Source organism: Daktulosphaira vitifoliae, unplaced genomic scaffold (assembly GCF_025091365.1).
Source record: "Daktulosphaira vitifoliae isolate Bord-2020 unplaced genomic scaffold, ASM2509136v1 Scaffold_1, whole genome shotgun sequence".
In the NCBI taxonomy this organism is placed as follows: Eukaryota; Metazoa; Arthropoda; class Insecta; order Hemiptera; family Phylloxeridae; genus Daktulosphaira; species Daktulosphaira vitifoliae.
In genome coordinates this window covers 70,304,865-70,328,750 of record NW_026099572.1, presented here as the reverse complement: position 1 = coordinate 70,328,750, position 23,886 = coordinate 70,304,865, and the positions used below count along the sequence as shown (strand labels likewise).

At 27.9% G+C, this 23,886-nt stretch overlaps 1 protein-coding gene across 1 annotated transcript in view; it reads left to right on the top strand.

Moving 5' to 3' along the window:
- The first annotated feature begins 2,551 nt into the window (after positions 1-2,551).
- Positions 2,552-23,886, top strand: part of LOC126895590 (surface protein P113-like) — a 66,587-nt gene continuing 45,252 nt past the window's right edge. The window contains exons 1-15 of the mRNA XM_050667615.1: positions 2,552-3,731; positions 3,792-3,869; positions 3,956-4,033; positions 4,163-4,240; positions 4,326-4,403; positions 4,897-4,974; positions 5,060-5,137; positions 5,223-5,309; positions 5,787-5,864; positions 5,951-6,037; positions 6,515-6,592; positions 6,679-6,756; positions 7,243-7,320; positions 7,407-7,481; positions 7,568-7,645. Coding sequence (XP_050523572.1) covers positions 2,819-3,731; positions 3,792-3,869; positions 3,956-4,033; positions 4,163-4,240; positions 4,326-4,403; positions 4,897-4,974; positions 5,060-5,137; positions 5,223-5,309; positions 5,787-5,864; positions 5,951-6,037; positions 6,515-6,592; positions 6,679-6,756; positions 7,243-7,320; positions 7,407-7,481; positions 7,568-7,645 — 2,020 coding nt within the window. The 5' untranslated portion in view covers positions 2,552-2,818. The remainder of the gene's footprint in view (positions 3,732-3,791; positions 3,870-3,955; positions 4,034-4,162; positions 4,241-4,325; positions 4,404-4,896; positions 4,975-5,059; positions 5,138-5,222; positions 5,310-5,786; positions 5,865-5,950; positions 6,038-6,514; positions 6,593-6,678; positions 6,757-7,242; positions 7,321-7,406; positions 7,482-7,567; positions 7,646-23,886) is intronic.

Below are 23,886 nucleotides of genomic sequence, written 5' to 3'. Positions count from 1 at the left end.
ACTAAAGATAATAAAAAAAAAAATGTTTGATTTATTATTATTCTCCAAGTAATTTTGTGGGTTGAAAATACAATAATTATAAAAAAAAACCCAGCCCAGGGGGGTCGCGGCACAGTGGTGAAAATTTCCTTTTTGAGCCATATTGTACACGGTGAAGACATGGACAAGTAGCCCGAAAAACAGCACGGAGATGAACCGGGTGAGAGAAGAATCATATCCTACGCCAGTAACAAATTATCGGAATCGCAGAAACGTTACGCCGACATAGAGCGAGAATGCTTAGCAATTATAACCGAAACAAACGGCGCGTCAGATAAACAGCCGTTTAGAGAGGGGGACGGGAATACAAGAGGAGCAAAACGACGATCCGTTTCTTTCATCCATCATGAAACAATTACTCAAGGAGAACGTCAGAAAAAACGATAAGGAGTCCAGTAAGAATGAATATTTCATGTTAGACGGACTTTTACACATTCGTATGGGCGTAAACACACCGGCCGTAATACCGGTAGCGAAATCATAGCTTGTGATTTGGCGATACCACGATGATGCGCTGGCTTGTCATTCAGGATGGAAAGAAACCTATCGAGCAATCAAACGGCGTTTCTATTAAACATAGTACGAGAGTACGTTAAATTGTGTGATATTTGCGCGTGTACGAAGGCCCTAAATAGCCGTCCAAATGATGCGTATTGCTTTGCGACAACGATCGGAATCTGGTGTTTACCGAAATGATTAACGCGATAAATAGATGGGGGGCGGAAGCCTGGACCACACTTATTTATCATCCGCGTGCAAATCCGGTAGAACAAAAAAAAAATCAGGAGCTAAAAAAAGTTCTACGCGCCCTACTGGTAGAGGGTGACCATAGTACCTGGGACACGAAAACACCGTCGATACTATTTGCGTTGCGTAATCGTCGTAATGAAAAAACCGGTTATCCGTCTCCGTACTCGTTCTCGGCCGAGAGGCGAAACGACCTGGTGACTGGGCGGTCGTACATGTAAACACGGCGACCGCCGACAATGTAAACAATAGCCACCCAAACAGCAGGCCGGCAAAATTATAGATAACGTTTAAACGAAACACGTAGTAAAACCTTTTGCAGTCGGAGACGTGGTGTATTATAAGGCACACCACTTATCTAACAAACAAAAATAATTTTGTGCTGGTTTCGTGCCGAAGTGGTGGGGCCCCGTCAGACTACCGGAAAAAGTGGGCAAATGATTGTACCTAACAGATCAAAATCCCCCACGCAAACTTCACGTCTCATGTTTAAAATTAAAATAGTTAACATAAATTACAAATTACGGTCAGAGTACGGGCCGTTTTAATTTTCAGCATGTCAGGTCAGAAGTATTGATCGGCGTGATGGACCGCGGCCTAACGGTAGCGGATATCGAGTTGGGCGACGGTTACGTAGTGGCGAGGATAGACGGCATCGACGTCTTGAGCTGCTACGCGCCGCCCAGCTTGCCGATTGCCGAACTCCTCGGGCCCGTCTCCTCCTGCCTGCGGGCGAGGAGGCTTGGGCGGCCGCGGAACAGCCGCAGGGAGATAGTGGCCGGGGATTTTAACGCTCACTCCCCGGTCTGAGGGTCGGCGGACACGAATCAGCGTGGCGAAGACCTGTTGGATCTGATGTCGGCTCTCGGGCTGGTGTTGGCTGATTCACAACGTGGTGGTGTGAGTTTTAAAGACGGCGTGGGTCGCCCTGAAGTAATACCTATTGGTAGTTCCAGGACGGTCCACAACCAAGCCGATCGGAGAAAAAAAAAAAAAAAGGTCAGAAGTATTGCGAGCGTGACGAGCTGGTGCGCGATCTCCAGTGCCGGGAGAGGGTGCTGCCTCCTCTCCACAGCGCCCGGCTGCCATTGCTGCGGTGGTGTAGCGATCGGCTATACCGCCGAGCGCTCCGCTCCAGCATACTACGCCCGGGACAGAGCGTCCGCGTGGCGAGTACATCCTCTAGGGCGGGCTCGTCTACCTGGCCGCCACCGGCTCACCCAAGATACAGGAAGCTCACTCTCTTCGACATAAGTCGGAGGGAGCGCTTCAAGGAGCGGGGGGATCCAGAAAGGGAAGCGGATGTCCGTCTACCAACCGCACCGACACCACCAACACCAACACCAACACCGAGGACCTGTCCTCCACTGCTGTCGGCCTTCGTTCGGACGGCCGGCGCCGCAGGACCGACACCAGCCACGCCAACAACAGGGAAGCCAATATTGGAGACAAGCCCCATAGACGTCGACGGCCTGGGTGGGGCCGTGGTATCCCTTTCGACGGTTGATTTATTCAACCCCGACGGGACACCAAAGAAAAGCGATTTCAAATAATAATATCAGATATTAGAATGCATTCCGTTTTTAAACTTTCTTGTTTAATTCAACTATAAATTATTTATATTCTATTTGTTCTTCATTATGTTTTAAGACTATTAATAAAAAATTGATACAAGTTAGAATAGTCTTAATAACAACTGTTAAAAAGTATTTCTTAATAAAATTAATTTTTTCGTCTAAAATTAGATTTATTATATTGTATTATTATTCAAATTATGAACTTTGTTACAATTTATTTCTAATATTATGCAGATAGTAATCTACTATTAGATAAAAATATGGATGTATAAATTATTTCGAGGGTAGCTAGAAAATTTTTTTTAATTTATAGCACATAAATAACCCTACACCTACTACTAAACGCAAACAAATTAATTTTGTTCATCTACACAAGTGTATGCAGTTGAAATTATTACTAGTTTCTTTATATTAGTATTAAAAAAATAATTGATTAATATTGAAATAAAAATTGTATGACAATAATTTTTTTAGTAATAAACTTTTTGATAATGAAAATTTCAATAATACTAAATATTCAAGTGTACTTTTGTATATTTATCGCTTTATTGAATACTGAAGGAACACCTAATAAAAGAGCACACGTCGATATAATAACGAAGTTACTACATCAACCCGGATGGAAAAATATAAATGATGTCGAATACATTATTTACAGGCGCAATTTGTTTACATTGAACGATGTGATTAATAAACCTGTAACATTAAATAACTGTGACAATATTATACGTAAAGCTACAATATTCCTTGCATGTTCTTACGCTAATGATTTACATACAATATTCTATACATTTTACAATTTTCAAGAATATTGTTTCATACTACTTAATTCTGGTAAAATCAGTGCACAAAACTGTACAGTAAAAATTTTAGAAAAAATGATTGAATTTGTTACGCTGGCAAAATATATGAAAGGAGCATTATATGCTATAGAAAAATATCACAAAAACCCTATGAACACCCAAAAATATACTCGGTTTCCTTTAAGTAAACTTCTTACAAATTTACAGAAATATGAATCGTTAAAGAAATTGATTCCTTTGGAAAACAATATGGACTCAATTAAAAATGCGTTATTAACTATCACGAATATTTTAAACACTGGCGATTTTGAACTCAAAAAAGATGTATCATTGTGTAAAATAAAACAAATAGATTTGAATTCTATGTGGAATATTTGGATAAACGAAATTGTAACATTAAACAGTCAAAGAAAAGACGAAGAACTTATCATTTTTCTAACTGATAAAATGAGCAATTTATTCCAAAGGATACTCTGGAATAAGTATGTTACACTTGGATTTCACTTTGATTCGAAGACATGTAAAACAGTTTTACCTGGCCTATGTCCAACGAATGTCAAGCTAGGTATAACTTTTTAAGCAATATAAAATTTTTTTTAAATTGTTTAATTGTTAACATATTTAGATATCGCAGAAAATTCTTCTAAAAATTTGGTACAACATACCAATGATGAATATTTGATGGAAAATGTACAACAAGAATGTAAGGTTTTGATGCGTCACTATTTTACACTTTACTTTAATAAAATTAATTTTAAATAGACTAAACAATTGTTATTATATTTTTAGATATCGCAGAAAATTCTTCTAAAAATTTGGTACAACATACCAATGATGAATATTTGATGGAAAATGTACAACAAGAATGTAAGGTTTTGATGCGTCACTATTTTACACTTTACTTTAATAAAATTAATTTTAAATAGACTAAACAATTGTTATTNTTGTAATAAAAGGACTTTTAAATTGATTAAACAATTATTATTATATTTTTAGATATTGCACAAAATTCTTCTAAGAATTCGGTACGAAATAACAATGATATAGATATTTTTGAAGAGATGCTGCAAGAATGTAGGTTTTGATATGTCATTATTATACATTTTATTTTATTAAAATGAATTTTAAAGAGACTAAAAAATTTTTATTATATTTTTAGATATTGTAGAAAATTCTCCTAAAAATTTGATACAACCCACCAATGAAGATGATTTGAAGGAAAATGTACAACAAGAATGTAAGGTTTTGATGCGTCACTAATACACACTTTACTTTTATAAAATTAATTTTTAATTTACTAAACAATTGTCATTATATTTTTATATATCGCAAAAAGTCCTTCTATAAATTTAATAAGAAATAACAATGATATAGATGAGCTTGAAGAGATGCTGCAAGAATGTAAAAATTGTATTATCTACTACTGAATATTTATTTATAGTATAATTAACTTTTAGTGAAGCTAGCAAAAAAATTTTTTTTTATTAATTTTAATTTAAATGAGTTTGAAATAGATTTAAAAATTTTTAAGGTATACTACGAGTCCTAACAGTTGGTTATGCTGTTCCTAAACAGAGAAATTTTGTCTCTATATAGTATAGTTAGATTTAATCGAATATAATGTTAGTATTAAAAATGGTAAATCATAACTAGATTACTTAAATGAAATTTATTTTAAGTAGCTCAATAAGATCAAACATTTGATATTATTATTTAGTTAAAATATTTAGATGTCGCAGAAAATTCTCCTAAAAATTTGGTACAACATACCAATGAAGAAGATTTGATGGAAAATTTACAACAAGAATGTAATGTTTTTTGCGTCACTATTTTACAATTTACTTTAATAAAATTAATTTTAAATAGACTAAACAATTCTTATTATATTTTTAGATATCGCAGAAAATTCTTCTAAAAATTTGGTACAACATACCAATGAAGAAGATTTGATGGAAAATTTACAACAAGAATGTAATGTTTTTTGCGTCACTATTTTATACTTTACTTTAATAAAATTAATTTGAAATTGAATAAACAACTCTTATTACATTTTTAGATATTACACAAAATTCTTCTAAAAATTTGATACAAAATAACAGTGATATAGATGTTTTTGAAGAGATGCTGCAAGAATGTAAAAATTGTATTGTCTACTACTGAATATTTATTATTAGTTTAAATAAATTTTTAGTGAAGCTAACAAACAAATTCATTTTTTTTTTCGATTATACACTATTATGAATTTTATTTTAATTTAAATGAGTTTTAAATAGATTTAAAATTTTTTAAGGTATACCTAGAGTCCTAACCGGTAGTTATGCTGTTCCTAAACAGAGAAATGCTGCATCTATATAGTATAGTTAGATCTAATCAACTACAATGTCATTATTACTCAGAACGACTTGTTATTTTCTATGATCACACTAATGATTTTTCAGATTACTCCATTGCTCATAATTTTTTTGTTTTTTTTTGTCATTGAATGAAATATAGGAAAATTATGTGGATTAAACAAAATTAAAAATTTTAAACCATAAATTGTATACTTTAATGAAATTTATCTTATGTAACTAAATAAGATCAAACATATTTGATATTATTATTTTGTTAACATATTTAGATATCGCAGAAAATTCTTCTAAAAACTTGATAAACCACACCAATGAAGAAGGTTTGATGGAAAATGTACAACAAGAGTGTAAGGTTTTGATGCGTCACTATTTTACACTTTACTTTAATAAAATTAATTTTAAATTGAATAAACAATTCTTATTATATTTTTAGATATCGCAGAAAATTCTTCTAAAAATTTGGTACGAAATAACAATGATATAGATGTTTTTGAAGAGATGCTGCAAGAATGTAAAAATTGTATTGTCTACTACTGAATATTTATTATTAGTTTAAATAAATTTTTAGTGAAGCTAACAAACAAATTCATTTTTTTTTTCGATTATACACTATTATGAATTTTATTTTAATTTAAATGAGTTTTAAATAGATTTAAAATTTTTTAAGGTATACCTAGAGTCCTAACCGGTAGTTATGCTGTTCCTAAACAGAGAAATGCTGCATCTATATAGTATAGTTAGATCTAATCAACTACAATGTCATTATTACTCAGAACGACTTGTTATTTTCTATGATCACACTAATGATTTTTCAGATTACTCCATTGCTCATAATTTTTTTGTTTTTTTTTGTCATTGAATGAAATATAGGAAAATTATGTGGATTAAACAAAATTAAAAATTTTAAACCATAACTTGTTTACTTTAATGAAATTTATATTATGTAACTAAATAAGATCAAACATATTTGATATTATTATTTTGTTAACATATTTAGATATCGCAGAAAATTCTTCTAAAAACTTGATAAACCTCACCAATGAAGAAGGTTTGATGGAAAATGTACAACAAGAGTGTAAGGTTTTGATGCGTCACTATTTTACACTTTACTTTAATAAAATTAATTTTAAATTGAATAAACAATTCTTATTATATTTTTAGATATCGCAGAAAATTCTTCTAAAAATTTGGTACGAAATAACAATGATATAGATGTTTTTGAAGAGATGCTGCAAGAATGTAAAAATTGTATTGTCTACTACTGAATATTTATTATTAGTTTAAATAAATTTTTAGTGAAGCTAACAAACAAATTCATTTTTTTTTTCGATTATACACTATTATGAATTTTATTTTAATTTAAATGAGTTTTAAATAGATTTAAAATTTTTTAAGGTATACCTAGAGTCCTAACCGGTAGTTATGCTGTTCCTAAACAGAGAAATGCTGCATCTATATAGTATAGTTAGATCTAATCAACTACAATGTCATTATTACTCAGAACGACTTGTTATTTTCTATGATCACACTAATGATTTTTCAGATTACTCCATTGCTCATAATTTTTTTGTTTTTTTTTGTCATTGAATGAAATATAGGAAAATTATGTGGATTAAACAAAATTAAAAATTTTAAACCATAAATTGTATACTTTAATGAAATTTATCTTATGTAACTAAATAAGATCAAACATATTTGATATTATTATTTTGTTAACATATTTAGATATCGCAGAAAATTCTTCTAAAAACTTGATAAACCACACCAATGAAGAAGGTTTGATGGAAAATGTACAACAAGAGTGTAAGGTTTTGATGCGTCACTATTTTACACTTTACTTTAATAAAATTAATTTTAAATAGACTAAACAATTGTTATTATATTTTTAGATGCACAAAGTCCTTCTATAAATTTAATAAGAAATAACAATGATATAGATGAGATTGAAGAGATGCTGCAAGAATGTAAGGTTTTGATGAGTCACTATTTTACACTTTATTTTAATAAAATTAATTTTAAATAGACTAAACAATTGTTATTATATTTTTAGATATCGATGAAAGTTCTTCTAAAAATTTGGTACAACATACCAATGAAGAAGATTTGATGGAAAATTTACAACAAGAATGTAATGTTTTTTGCGTCACTATTTTATACTTTACTTTAATAAAATTAATTTGAAATTGAATAAACAACTCTTATTACATTTTTAGATATTACACAAAATTCTTCTAAAAATTTGATACAAAATAACAGTGATATAGATGTTTTTGAAGAGATGCTGCAAGAATGTAAAAATTGTATTGTCTACTACTGAATATTTATTATTAGTTTAAATAAATTTTTAGTGAAGCTAACAAACAAATTCATTTTTTTTTTCGATTATACACTATTATGAATTTTATTTTAATTTAAATGAGTTTTAAATAGATTTAAAAATTTTTAAGGTATACCTAGAGTCCTAACCGGTAGTTATGCTGTTCCTAAACAGAGAAATGCTGCATCTATATAGTACAGTTAGATCTAATCAACTACAATGTCATTATTACTCAGAACGACTTGTTATTTTCTATGATCACACTAATGATTTTTCAGATTGCTCCATTGCTCATAATTTTTTTGTTTTTTTTTGCCATTGAATGAAATANTTGTTTTTTTTTGTCATTGATTGGAATATGGGAAAATTATGTGGATTAAACAAAATTAAAAATTTTAAACCATAACTAGTTTACTTTAATGAAATTTATCTTAAGTAACTAAATAAGATCAAACATATTTGATATTATTATTTTGTTAACATATTTAGATATCGCAGAAAATTCTTCTAAAAACTTGATACAACACACCAATGAAGAAGAAAAAGGAGCATTCGCGTATGATAATCGGGAAAGTGAGATGTGTGATTAATAAATATATGAACAAATTAAATCATTAATATTTCATGTGTAATAGGATTGGCGGCTCGTGGCTTGGTCGACGGGACGATCGCACCCCTCACTAAATCAAATTAAAAGAAGAAAATTAATTGTACATTAATAATTTTTATTAAAATGCAAATTTTTAAATAGTAGAATACATTTTACTATTTAAACTTAATTGTTATAATACATTTGTACTATATTAAATGAAAAATTTTTGAATACTTGGTGAATAATTTCGAAAGTTTAATTGTTATAATCAATACAAATTTATGCAAGTTAAATGTCTGAAGTATACACTTATACACGACATGTATACTCTTTGGAGTATATACTTCATACATCTAACATGCTAATCTCTGACTTCTTTGGAAATCCAATTATTAACCGAAAGACTATGGGGTCTTAAAAATCATTTCAAAATTTTATTCTTTTCATTTTTGGTTAATATTCTAAGAAAACTGACTTCTTGAAATGTACATTAATTTAAATCTAATACAATGCTTTTTAAAATGAAAAAATATAAACTATCCGATAAATTAATTTCTAAAAGTGAAGACTATTAGTCCAAAAACTATTTTTGGTAAAAATTGCCGAATTTGAATGGTTTTGATTAGTAATAGAATATTTGCATCTATTTCAAGTAGTCACTAAAGTTTACAATATTGATTTTAATCACTGTCAGACATCAATCAATAATAACCTAAAAATAAAGTTGAGATGTCAGTATGTGTTATAACTGATGATAATATGCTGTTGTCGAAATACATATACGTCATTTTTCAGTATTTTTTGTGACTTTTTGAGTTAAATATTTTTTAGATTTTAATTAATATTTTCAATATATTTTTAATTTTTAATAAAAAAAAGTTTTCCTCTATTCTATAAAAATTTAAATAAAGTAAAATTTGCTTAAAACAATGATAATGCACCGCTAACATACGTTAACAACGAGTAACAAAGTTTTTTATCAGATAATTTTTAATTTATAATTGTAATTATTATAATTAAAATTAAGAAGGAATACAAAAATACAAATTTAACTAATAAAATATCTAAAGATGTTTCGGTGGTCATTGATAAAATAAGAAGACTTTACACAAGTTCATAATGAAACATAAGTGAAAATTTTTAAGTTCAACATCTTATACAAATTTGCATTTTAAAAAACTCACAATTTTAACTATATGGTAGTTTAAAATTAAAGACCTTAAATGGTCATAAATCTATTTGGGTATGTTCTAAGCCTTAGTTTTATGGAATTTGTGTTCATAATTATAAAAACCCAGCACAGTGGGGTGGCGGCACAGTAGGGTCCAGTATAGATGATATCTGACAGTGATTAAAATCACTATCATAAAAAACGTTTCGATGCATATCTGTNAGTGGGGTGGCGGCACAGTAGGGTCCAGTATAGATGATATCTGACAGTGATTAAAATCACTATCACATAGTGTTTAATTTAAAAAAAAAATTTGTCAAAGAAGTAGGTCAAATGAGAGTTGAGAAAATAAATGATATCTACAAAAAAAAAACCACATAGTAAAATAATATTAATATGAATTTCTTCTCACGAGAGGAGACTACAGTAATGGAATCCTTGATATTTATTGAAGTTATTGAATCTAAATGAGATAAAAATCAAATGAGTTAAAAATTTTTTTTATTTTACAATTATTTTTCTCGAAATTAAAATATGATTAATTTTTTATGCTATGTCATTTAGATTGATGTAATATTTATGAAAATCAGTGTAATCCCCTTATAATAAAATAAAATACAAAACCAAGAATTTTAACACAATAATAGCATATTTTTAAATACGGTAGCTTTAATTTAAGTTATATATATTTAAGTGTCAGTATTTCACTTTCAAAAGTTAAGTTGAAAAAGTTGTCATTTTAAATCCCCCCTGTGGGCAGATAAAGGGTCAAATTTACCAAAAAAAAATACCAAATGATAGGTAAAGAAATCAATCATCTATAAAAAAAAATTATATTGATATGTTCAATTTTGAAAAAGTTATGGCTGTTTTTAGTAAATAAAATTGAAAACATTTCGAAAATTAGTGATTTTTAATTTGTAATTTTTTTGGAGATTTCCCCCATTTACGGGGAACGAGGGAAATTTTTTCAATTTTTGAAGGTAATGTCTTCGACTAAATACGATTTATGATCTTTTGACGTATCGTTGAAAGAAATCGGTTTGGTGAGAGCTGAGAAAAAGTGGTAACAGACATAAAAAAAAATCACAGCATAGTATAATTAATACTTTCTTAGCTTCGTATAATACGAATTATGATGGACCAGTAGAACGTTTCATTACTTTTATTCATGTTACAAGTCATACTGGTGCAAATTTTGCTTTGTGTTTACTTAACTTTTTGAAAGAAAATGATATTAACATAGAAAATTGTCGTGGGCAGAGCTATGACAACGCTAGCAACATGAGTGGGACTTGTACTGGTATGCAAGCAGAAATAAAAAAGTGCAATTCATTTACTGATTATATTCCGTGTATTGCACATTCGATGAATCTCGTTCGACAATCTGCTGTAGATTGTTGTATTGAAGTAGTTTCATTTTTCGGTTTTGTCCAAGAAGTTTACAATTTTTTTTCCGCTTCTACCCAACGCTGGGATATTTAAAAAAAAACTTTGGTAAAAAATTGTTCACTTCCGAAATCCAAATCAGTTACTAGATGGAGTGCAAATGCTGAGGCTGTTAAAGCGTTATTTATAAGTTACGAGAATATTAATGAAGCGTTAAAAAAAATTCAAAATGATACATTTCAAAAATAATCAACTCGACACCAAGCTTCTTGTTTAAGCTCAGTATTCGGTTATTTAGAAACTGCCATTATGTGTGAATTATGACATAATATTCTCGAACTATTTAATAAGTATAGTAAAAGTATTCAAAGTGGTGTAATTGATTTACAAATCAATTGTACACTGCAATTAATTTAATTGAAAGTCTTAAAATTGTCCTTCAAAATATAAGAAACCAATATGATGAATATGAAAGTAATGGCATGAAAAGGGCTAAAAATGATGACTATAAATTAAGACACAAAAAAAAAAAATAATTAAAAATAAAAAAAAACACATCATAGTAAAATTAATACCTTCTTAGCTTCGCATCGAAGCTAAAACCAATAAAAAAAAATAGTTAAAAAGATTTACTCAATTGTGAGCGTATTATTAAAATTGGTTATAATTGTAAAAATACATCGTTAAATTCAGGTGAAACTAAAAATCATTTTTTATTTAAATTTATGATTTATATAGTAAAATATTACAAAGAAATTTGGAATATTATAGACTGATAGTAGCACACACAAATAGAGTTAAAAAATGAATAAATTACAAAGTAAAATTATTTACTTTTGTAGTTGTTTACTTTTATCATATCAAATCTAATTCAACAATAAATACTTTAAGAATATTAAAAATTAATGATTTGTACGGAAAAAGCTGGTTAAGCTACTTTTTATTTGAATAAGGAATATTTTTTCGATTTTTTAGAGTAATAACTTAAACTAAATACGAATTGTAATCATTTGACGTATCGTTCAAAAAAGTAGGTCTAGTGAGGGTTGACAAAATAAATCGTAGCCACAAAAAGAACCACTTAGTAAAATAATATTAACATGAATAAGAAATTTCTTCTCACGAAGGGAGACTATAGTGATAGGATCCCTTATATTTATTGAAGTTATTGAATCTAAATGAGATAAATATCAAATGATTTGAAAATTTTATTCTAGCTCAAAAAAAATGCAAAAATTTATTGGTCACAGATGGATTTGAACCTCGTATCCTAGGCATGTAAAACACAAGTGTTACCGACTCGGCAACTGTTCGTAGCTTTCGTGAAGTGAAAAAATTGGCTATTTAAGCTAACTCAAATTTAAAAATTACTTTTTCGACTTTAAATAAGTAAAAAAAATTTAATAAGTTTTATTTCTTATGTCTTATGAACTTTATTCTATGTCAATTAAATTATATAATATTTATGAAAGTCAATATATTCTCCTAATAAGATATTTTAAAATAAAATACAAAACCTAGAATTTTAATAGAAAAATAGCATATTTTTGAATACGGTAGCTATTTGCGCATACAAGATAGGTCGTCCGGACAAATTTTTTTTTTCATTTTATAGTACATAAAATAAGCTTTAATTTGATTTTTAACATTTTTCAATTTTTAGCTTCGATGCGAAGTTGAGAAGCTATTAATTTTACTATGATGTGTTTTTAAAAATTTTTTTTGTGACTGTGAACGCTCAATGTTAGCTCTTGCTGGACCGATTTTGATGAACAATACGTCAAAAGATCAATAATTGTATCTAGTCGAAGACATTACCCTCAAAAATTGAAAAAAATTTCGTCGTTCCCGTTATATATACCTTATACTTAAATTTAAAAAAAAAAATTTACCTCTGGACTTGTCTTCATGGCGAAAATGACTATCGTATGCAAAAATATGCAAATAATATATTATATTTTACATTTTTTAACATTATATTGCTATAACTTTATAAAAAATGCATGAATCAATTCTATTCTTTAATGATAAATACGTTATGTATACTTCTTTCATTCAACATACTTTTTTTATAATTCGGACCACTTCCTTTATACAGAGGAGAGGGTTCAAAACTTAAAAAAACGGTACCATAGTGGGGTCGCGGCACAGTGTAGACGAAGAATAGATGGGACAAGTATAAGATGATATCTGACAGTGATTAAAATCACTATCATTAGAAACGCTTCGATGCAAATCTGTAGATAGTGTTCAATTTTAAGATATTGGTAGATTACTTCAAAAGCAAGCATAACTCTTATTCTCATAATTTTATCCCGATTTATAATTATAATATATGAATACATAATAATTATAGTAATTAAATTTAGTATGAAATTGATATTTAATAATATTGTAATTTTTACGGAGATATTATAAAAATAAAAATATAGCTTAAAAAAACTAAAAAAACACGTTTTTAAAAAACATTGAACTAAAAAGTAAAAAATAATTTTTAAAATAAGCTTAAAACAATAATGAACGAAAAATACTAGTATTATTGTGATAAAAGCTTTGTGCTATATTTTTCGTATATTGAGCATCCGACGCTTTTATCACAATAATACTATTATTTTTCGTTAATTATTGTTTTAAGCTTATTTTAAAAATTATTTTTAACTTTTTAGTTCAAAGTGCTTTAAAAGCGTGTTTTTTTAAACTATATTTTTATTTTTATAATATCTCCGTATAATTTATAATTTTTTGGGGGATTTCCCCCATTACGGGAAACGAGGGAATTTTTTTTCAAATTTTGAGGAGAATGTATTTGACTAGATACGATTTGTGATCTTTTGACATATTTTTCATCAAAATTGGTCTAGCGAGAGCTGAGATTGATCGTTCACAGACACAAAAAAAAAATTAAAAAAACACATCATAGTAAAATTAATATCTTCTCAGCTTCGAATCGAATATATACTTTAAAAAAATTATAAATTAATGATTTTAATAGTCTATATGGAGAATTTGGAGGATTAATTTTGATGAAGCAACTTTTTATTTGATAAAGGGGAAATTTTTTTTCAAATTTTAAGGGTAATATCTTTAAATGTATACTATTTTAATATAAATAAGAATATCCTTCTCACAAGAGGAGACTATAGTCCTTGATAATCTATGAAGTTATTCAGTCTAAGTGAGATAAATCGAGCAATATTTGAATTTTTTTTCCAGCTCAAAAAGAATTAAGAATAAAATGCAAACAAAGTCATTTCGATGGGCAGGGTTCGAACTTCTCACCTCGAATATGACAGACTGTAGAGTTACCGACGTGGTAACTATACATCACATTCATTTGTAGCTAAATAGAACAATTTAAGCTAGTTCCAAAATTCAAAGTTGTTTATCTTAACTTAGATGAGGCAAAATATTCAAAAGTTAAAATAACTAAGATTAGTCTAATAACTAAGATAAGTTAAAATTTATATTCAATGTAAGTTATATTCATGTACTTTTTATAAAAATCAGTGACATTATTACTATGGCAAACGCTTCTAAGGTACTTTAAAATAAACAAAAAAAATTTTAACACAACAGATAGGTCGGAAATAATTTTTTTAAAACTTATAGTGCATAACATAAACTTTATTTAACATATGATTAAAGGACACAGTATTTTTGAACAAATTCTACTTAACTTTTGTAATAAGTTAAGTTGAATAAATAATCTTTTCGAGCAAAAGTTAATAATTTGAATATCTCCTGTGGGTAGGTAAAGGGTCAAATTTTCAAAAAATTTATATGAAATAAAATGGAAATACGTAAAGTATTGGTATAAAAAAAATTATTGAGTATGTTTATTTTTTAAAAATTTATGAAGTTTTAAGAAAAAAAAGTATAAAAAAAGACGCAATTTACCGATTTTAAAAATCATAATTTTTTGAGGATTTCCAAGATTTTACAAGGATCGAGGGAAATTTTTTTAATTTTTAAAGGGCAATGTCTTCAACTAGATACCACCATTTGAGTAATTTAAAGGTATCGTTCAAAGAAATCTATCCGGCAAGAGCTGTGAAAAAGTTGCAACAGAAAAAAAAACACATCATAGTAAAATCAATATCTTTTTTCAGCTTCGGATCAAAGCTAAAATGCCAATAAAATAAATGCGCATTCAATACTATTAATCTGTTAACTATTATTAAAGTATTATTAATATTATAATAATAAAGTAATAATATAAGCTCACTAATATTTGGATTGTTGCGTGCCTTGTTTTAAATACGTAATATCAAATGGCCAAACATTTGACTCTAAGGATTTTAATAAATTTAAAACAGCATATCTGTTTTTTGGAGAATGTTTAAAGAAAATAAATATTTCGGATCGTTTATTTAAACCAGGAAGTAAATAATCCTATATAAATCAGTTTTGAACATAGACAAACAAACAAAATCTAGCTAAGATAAACAATTCTATAAAATAATATTTAAGTTCTGATCATAATAACTTTTGTAATTTTCATCTGGATAAATATAATGATAATTGTAATTATTATTTAGTTAATGATTTAAAAAAAAAAAAAAGTTTGAAATGTAAAAAAATACAAATGTTTCTTGCTTGTTGATAATTATAGAAAGATATTTTGATTATATAATTATCATCATGCTTATATAACCAATAAATGGTATAAATTACGTTATTATATAATCAAAAAATAAGATTTTTGATACGGAATTGCTGTTTTATAAATTTTCAATTCAAATTTATATGTCAAATAAATTCAAAGATAATTAAAATAATAATATAGTATTATTAATTCAATATTATTAATATTAATTCAAATATTATTATTCATTATAAATTCAAAATATAATGTTTTAAATATTAACATACTTTTAAAAGTAATAAAATGAAAGTTGATTAAATATATTTTATTATAAGATAATTGATCTATACATTTTTCAAAAAGTTATAGCAATTTAAAGTTGAAAATTTAAAATCGAAAATTTTTACACAAAAATAGCATTTTTTTAAATACGGAAGCCGTATGTGCGTAAAAGATAGGTCATCGGGAAAATTTTTTTTTTTTAATAGATAGTACATAACATGAGCATTAATTTGACATATGTTTAAAGTATGTAGTATTTTCTGAACATTTTCAAAAAATAAGTTGAAAATGTTGAGATTTGTAAAAATGTTGCTATATGAATCCTCTCTTGTGGGTAAGTAAAGTGTCAAATTTTCAAAAAATATTATATCAAATAATAGAGAATTACTTAAGGTTTCAATATAAAAAAAAAATATTTTTATTTATTTATTTTTCAATAAGTTATGGCATTTTTAGGAAAAAAGGGAAAAAATGTCTAGATTTACTGATTTTAAAAATCGTAATTTTTTGGGGATTTTCACCATTTACGGGGGGGAAATTTTTAATTTTTGAGAGTAATTTCTTCAACAAGATACAATTTTTGATAATTTGTCGTACTTTTGAGAAAAATTAGTTCAATAAGAGCTGAAAAAAGTAGTGACAGACACAAAAAAAAATAGGTCTGGGAATTATATAAATTTATAAATTTTATTAAGTTATTCTAAACATATCACCATTTTTTGAATATATTAAGCTATCGAATAGTATTCGATAGTTTTTTAAAACTATTGAATAACTATTCGAATAGTTCCAATAGTGGACAACTATCAAATAATTCGATAGTTACTGTTTGATATTTCCCATCACTAGTTAATAGCGTGGGTGAGTACATTTCGTATTATAAATAAATTGCTAACTGCAGAAAGCGGACATGTCCAATTTTTACAATTGTTAAGAAAAGACAAAAAACTGAATATTAATTGGAATAATAAAGATATATTATAAGAACTTTGCATTATTTTTTTACAGTATATCTCAATATATCAACCTAATTACAAATTTGTTTATATCATCGCCTTAGTGGCATTAGTATTAAGTGTCCCCCCCATCCACATTGGTGAATATAAGATTTTATATTTTTTGTATAATACATTTAATTGTTATAATAATATTATGTAAAATACATTCAAACATACAGTTTTACAAAATTTTTGGCATTCATTTTTGCCCTCTTAACCACCCCGTAATACGGTTCTGATTACGTCGTTTTGAATATTTACTTATTTTACCGTAAAGGTACACCTTTATAAATAAAATAAGACGTTTTGCCAAAGGTAAATTAATTATTTATAATCAATTATAAGTTAACTCTATGTGTATATATATTTGTAATAAACCTTATTGTTATTACTCAACAAATATGTAAGACCTTTATAAGAGAGTAGTTTATCTACTGAAGAACTGTGCTCAAAACACACGAAACCGCATTTCAGTGTACTTTCTTTTCTATAACGATAAGCGCCATCGAAAATTTCAACATTTAATATATTGCTAAATTTAGAAAAATTTTCATTAATTTGTTCATTTGTTGTAGTAAATTTTATACCTCCAACATACAAATAGTTCGCTTTGTTTATAGGAGAAGATTTTTTATTTGGCACTGCATTTTTCTGCTTATCAATACGTTTTCTAGATACTTTAGTGCCTTTAGGTGCAATTTGTTCAACAAAATTGTCAAGTTTACGCACGTTTCTAGCAACTGTCGATACAATATCCGTTTTAATAGGATATTTTATATCAATATCAAAGGCAAGTTTTGTTTCAACTGCCTTGTTATCGATTTGGATATCAGCTGCTAATTTTGATGGATTGTTTGTATCTATCTGAAGATTGAATACTTCAATTGCATCCTTAATTTTAATCTCTTTGTCAGAGTTAGCTGCAACTGCATTAAATTGAATATTCTGTAATGACTCTACTTTCTGTACTACACTTGGGTTTTCAATAATCATTTTCTTGTGTCGGGTAGCGAAACACTATTTGTTAACTCAAGTCCAGAATTTATCATTTTGCTGTTGTAAATTCAAGTTCATTATTAGATTTGATTGATTCATAATTAGGGTTTTCTTTTCAAAAGTTTCGATAAAAATCTAAAACGATCAATTCATATAACTTGTACAACATCCAAATTATGAGTAGTATTATGTGAAGAGTGAATGTGTCAAACGTTCTATGTGCCAAAAAAATATTTGTTCAGAAAACACAAAAAACATCACATATTAAAAATTTTCTTATAATTTTGTATAAAAACATATGTTATGCTATATTTACACTATATTAATAGCCTCGTAAATTTGTATTATTTTATTTTGTCATTTCATATTAGTATAAATTAAAAATTTGCTAATGACAGTTCCAAGTGCCAAGTATTATAATATTAAAGTTCCAAGTTCCAAATAATGTGATAATATTATGGNTATTATAATATTAAAGTTCCAAGTTTCAAATAATGTGATAATATTATCGTTCCAAGTACCAATATTTTATTATAGATAACAGAAAATCATTCTTTATTTTATTAAGACTTCATATATATTTTTATAAAATATGTAAAAAAATCAACACTTTTTTTGAGTATCACAAATTGAAAAATAAATGTACAAACTTAAATAAAAAATACTCTTAATCTAACATGACATTGACAGTAAATCTCAAAACGTAAAATAAAATTTTGCTTCATATAAAAATGTAACAAGAAAAGAAAACAATAGCTTTCTTGAGTATCACAAATTGAAAAATAAATTAACAAACCTAATAATAATTAAAAAAAAACTCTAGATTAAACATAATTAGAACATAGCAACATCATAATAAATAGCAAAAGAAATTAATTCATGACGTTATATTTTTATAGAAGTTTCTGTGCTTTTTTACCTGATAAGCACAGAANTAATTCATGACGTTATATTTTTATAGAAGTTTCTGTGCTTATCAGGTAAAAAAGGAATCATGGCCAACAAATCTTTTTTCTTCTCTGACGACAATGTGGGTTTCGGTATAGGTATAAATGTCTGATTTTTAAGTTCGTCTATAGTAGTATTTCTTTTAAAAACGTTAAAATCTTTCCAAAGTTCTTCATCTGAAAATGTTTTTTTATAATAGATTTTTTTGGGAGTTAAAAATGAAACTTTAATCATCGAACATTGGAAACTTGGTTGTGTTAAAAAAATTGTTAGCAATGTCTTTAAATGAGAAAAAGTTGTTTTCATCCATCGGAATAACTCGAATTGGATTTGTCAACTTCGCTGCTATAACCATTTCTTGTAAATCAGAAGGAGTGAAATTTTGAAAAACTCTATGTCTCTTTTCGATAATAGCGAAATCATGATCACGAGCCAAGAGAGAGTGGCCACTTATCAAAAATTTTTGTATAATCTCATCAAATATCCCCATATTTATTAAATATAACATCAAAACTACTAACGTTTTATTTTTATTTTGGCCAGCACAGTTGTCTGACCATATAATTAGTTTTTTGCGATTTATCGTATTTTCGTTTTTGTTAATAACTTGAAAAAGAAAAGAAGCGATTTCTGAGCTTCCACGAGAAGCAATACTTTCATCCCACATATACATAAAGGCTGTATTGCTGTCACCGAGATGTATTCCAAAGTTATAACAACTAAGTTGACGCTTTCCTGAATTGTATTATTGCTTTTCCTGGTCGCATACGATTTTCCACTAATTCTTTTTTTAGTCTGATCATTTCTTCTTTTTTTACCACTTCGTAAAATATGTATACTTTCAGTATCCATAATAACACAATTAAACAAATGAAAAAGAAAACTTAACGAATACAACAACACCAGTATTAGTTATTTTGAAATATAACGGACTATATTATAATATTGTAATCGTCAAACTATTATATTCGCCCAAGGCACTTAGAACGTACAGGTAACAAAAGGCATGTCTCACAGAACAAATACAATCTATGAACGCAATTTTGTACAAGTAAAAAATTTTATTGACACTTGAAACACATACAAGATTGTGACCTTTGGCTCATATAACATAAATCAGAAAAAAACAATTTTTCAATTTTTTGGCACATAGAACGTTTGACACATTCACTCTTCATGTAACCAATAGCCATAGACCACTGAATAACATATAGCGAAATATTGACCAACATTTGCAAGTTACTTCGAAACATTTTAACAAAATATTTATGTATATAATTATAATTGATTGTTTCAACTTATTTAAACTTAAAATTTTACTGTGTATTAACACAAAACTACTTAATTATAAAATTTCTAGAGCAAATTGAATTATATATTTTAATCTAACTATATATTTATTGATGTAACTATAGAAATTCTTTTTAGTTTTATGATATTTTAGTTTAATAAATATTCGTGACCAATCTCTAAAATCTAGTTTTTTTTTATTGTATAAGAAAAAATAGTATTATTATAAATATTGTTTTTTAGCTTCGATGCGAAGCTGAGAAGGTATTGGCTTTACTAAAATGTGTTTTTTTTTCTGTATAGATTTTTTATATAGATGCATGATATCATTAACTTTCATTTGGTATATGTTTTTTATAAATCTGACTTTTTACCTACCTACCGGGGGGGATTCAAAATGACAACTTTTTCACAAAAAATTTACTTTTTAAACTTGAATTTTGAAAATGTTCCGGAAAGTCTGACAATTTTATATATATCTTAAATTAAAGCTAATGTAATATACTTTATTATGGAAAATAAAAATTTCTGACTTTATTTAGTCTTCATGGTGAAAAGGGCTACCGAATGCTATTTTCATGTGAAAATTCTCGATTTTATTTTTTACATTTTTAACTTTATTATGCTATAAATTATTGAAAAGTGTATGGATCAACACAATTTTTTTATGAGAAATAATATTTTTTAATAATCCCTTTTTCATTCGACATACTTTATCTGAATCAGGATATTAATAACGAACTAGCAGATCATGTTGCTTTTGGTATAAACCACCAATTTTTTAAAATTAAACATTATCTAAAGATTTGCATCGAAGCGTTTTATTTTGATAGTGATTTTAATCACTGTCAGATATCATTATACTTGATCCATCTATGCCACGTCACCACTGTGCCACGACCCACTGTGCTGGGTTGTTTATAATTTAAATTAAAAAATTGTAAGTCATTCTTTTATTATTGATGAAATATTTGAAAAAAGAAGTTCACTCATTGTTAACATTAATAAACTTTGTAGTTTCTTTAAAAAAACTATGAATATTATATTCCTAAAATCGAAGTTTATGAATAAAATATTTTAAATTTTTACAGGATGTTTTTGTAATTATGTCTGAGATGTAATAAAAATGTAATTTAAAATTTGTTTGTGTACTATTAAAATATGTATTTTGATAATTATTTTTCATTATTTGGTAAATCCTGTTGTAGTATTTTTAATAAACACAAAACATCCATCTCAAATCGTCTTGAAGAAATAAAATTGAATATTATTCAAAAATATCCTTATTTTAAATTGATAAAAGGTAAAAGGTCGGAGGGATTGACCATCAGCCCCCTCACAATATCAACCTAATGACGATGGACAAGAAAATTTTAAAGTAACTGCATCAGGGGACTCGGATTCCACAGTGCCGGTGGTTGGGGGAGCTGCACCTACGAGATGTCGTTTGGATCAATTGAATACACGTCAAATGTAGAAGTGTTGAGGCAGGATCATGAAGACAACTATGGGGTTGTTACTGCAACTATAGGAAGTGGTAGTGACCAAGCCACATCCACCAATGAAATAACCGGGAAGCCATTATTATCGGATATAGTGAATTTTGTGTTCGATCAGAATGCGGCCACCTCTCCAAATGCGCTAGCAAAGTCCTCCATTGTGGAGAGGCTACTGAGCACGTCTAGAGGTGATTCGCCTAGGACGGTACCCTCGAGTAAGGTATCTGTGGTAATAGGCGATGCGGTGGTAGATGAGTTCGGGTAAGAAAATTTCCTTCATCCCAGTGCTGTCAGCGGAGTCAGACCATGCCAGGGAGTCCGTCTTCTTCTGCCACAGGCCGAAAAGGTCCGGGCGCCGCGTAACGGGCACGGGGAACTCGTGGTTAGGAATATTAACACCCACTCTCTAGTTATTATTCCAACCCTGCGAAACAGTTCCCACCCTGAGAGCCGGATAACGGGGTGACCACACCATGTTGGGAATTAGCTCATTATTAATTTCGGGTTGATTCACAACATGATGGTATAGGATATATTGCGACGTTGGCCGACCTGAAATAATACCTCACAATATTTCCTGGACAGCCAACAATTAGTTGACCGTGAAAATAAAATCAGGAGAAAGGTTGATCAAGACATGTTTTCAAATAATAATATCAGATATTAGAATGCATTCCGTTTTTAAACTTTCTTGTTTAATTTAGTTATAAATTATTTTTAATCTATTAGTTCATCATTATGTTTTAAGACTATTAATAAAAAATTGATACAAGTTAGAATAGCCTTAATAACAACTGTTAAAAAGTATTTCTTAATAACATTGATTTTTTCGTCTAAAATTATATTTAATATATTGTATAATTATTCAAATTATGAACTTTATTACAATTTATTTCTAATCTTATGCAGGTAATAATCTATTATTAAATATAAATATGGATGTATAAATTGTTTTGAGGGTAGCTAGAAAATTTTTTTTAATTTATAGCACATAGTATTAAAACATAATAACCCTACTCCAACTAAACGCAAATAAATTAATTTTGTTCATCTACACAAGTGTACACAGTTGAAATTATTGCTAGTTTCTTTATATTAGTATTAAAAAAATAATTGATTAATATTGAAATAAAAATTGTATGACAATAATTTTTTTAGTAATAAAAAATCGATTCATAAACTTTTTGAAAATGAAAATCTCAATTATACTAAATATTCAAGTGTACTTTTATATATTTATCACTTTTTGGAATACTGAAGGAACGCCTAATAAAAGAGCACACGTCGATAAAATAACGAAGTTACTACATCAACCCGGATGGAAAAATATAAATGATGTCGAATATATTATTTACAGGCGCAATTTGTTTACATTGAACGATGTGATTAATACACATGTAACATTAAATAACTGTGACAATATTATACGTAATGCTACATTATTCCTTGGATGTTCCTACGCTAATGATTTACATACAATATTCTATACATTTTACAATTTTCAAGAATATTGTTTCATGCTACTTAATTCTATTAAAATTAGTGCACAATACTGTACAGTCAAAATTTTAGAAAAAATGATTGAATTTGTTACGATGGCAAAATTGATGAAAGGAGCATTATATGCTATAGAAAAATATCACAAACGCCCTTTGAACTCCCTAAAAAAAACTCAGTTTCCTTTAAGTAAAGTTCTTACAAATTTACAGAAAAATGAATCGTTAAAGAAATTGATTCCTTTGAAAAACAATATGGAGTCAATTAAAAATGCTTTATTAACTATCACGAATATTTTACATATTAACTTTTTTGAACTCAAAAAAGATGTATCATTGTGTAAAATAAAACAAATAGATTTGAGTTCTATGTGGAATTTTTGGATAAACGAATTTGTAACATTAAACAGTCAAAGAAAAGACGAAGAACTTATCATTTTTCTAAGTGATAAAATGAGCAATTTATTCCAAAGGACAATCTGGAATAAGTATGTTACACTTGGATTTAAATTTGATTCGAACACAAGTGAAACATTTTTACCTGCCCTATCACCAACGAATGACAAGCAAGGTATAACTTTTTAAGCAGTATAAATTTTTTTTGAAATTGTTTATTTGTTAACATATTTAGATATGGCAGAAAATTCTTCTAAAAACGTGATACAACACACCAATGTAGAAGACTTGATGGAAAATGTACAACAAGAATGTAAGGTTTTTTGCGTCACTATTTTACACTTTTCTCTAATAAAATTAATTTTAAATTGAATAAATAATTCTTATTACATTTTTAGATATGGCAGAAA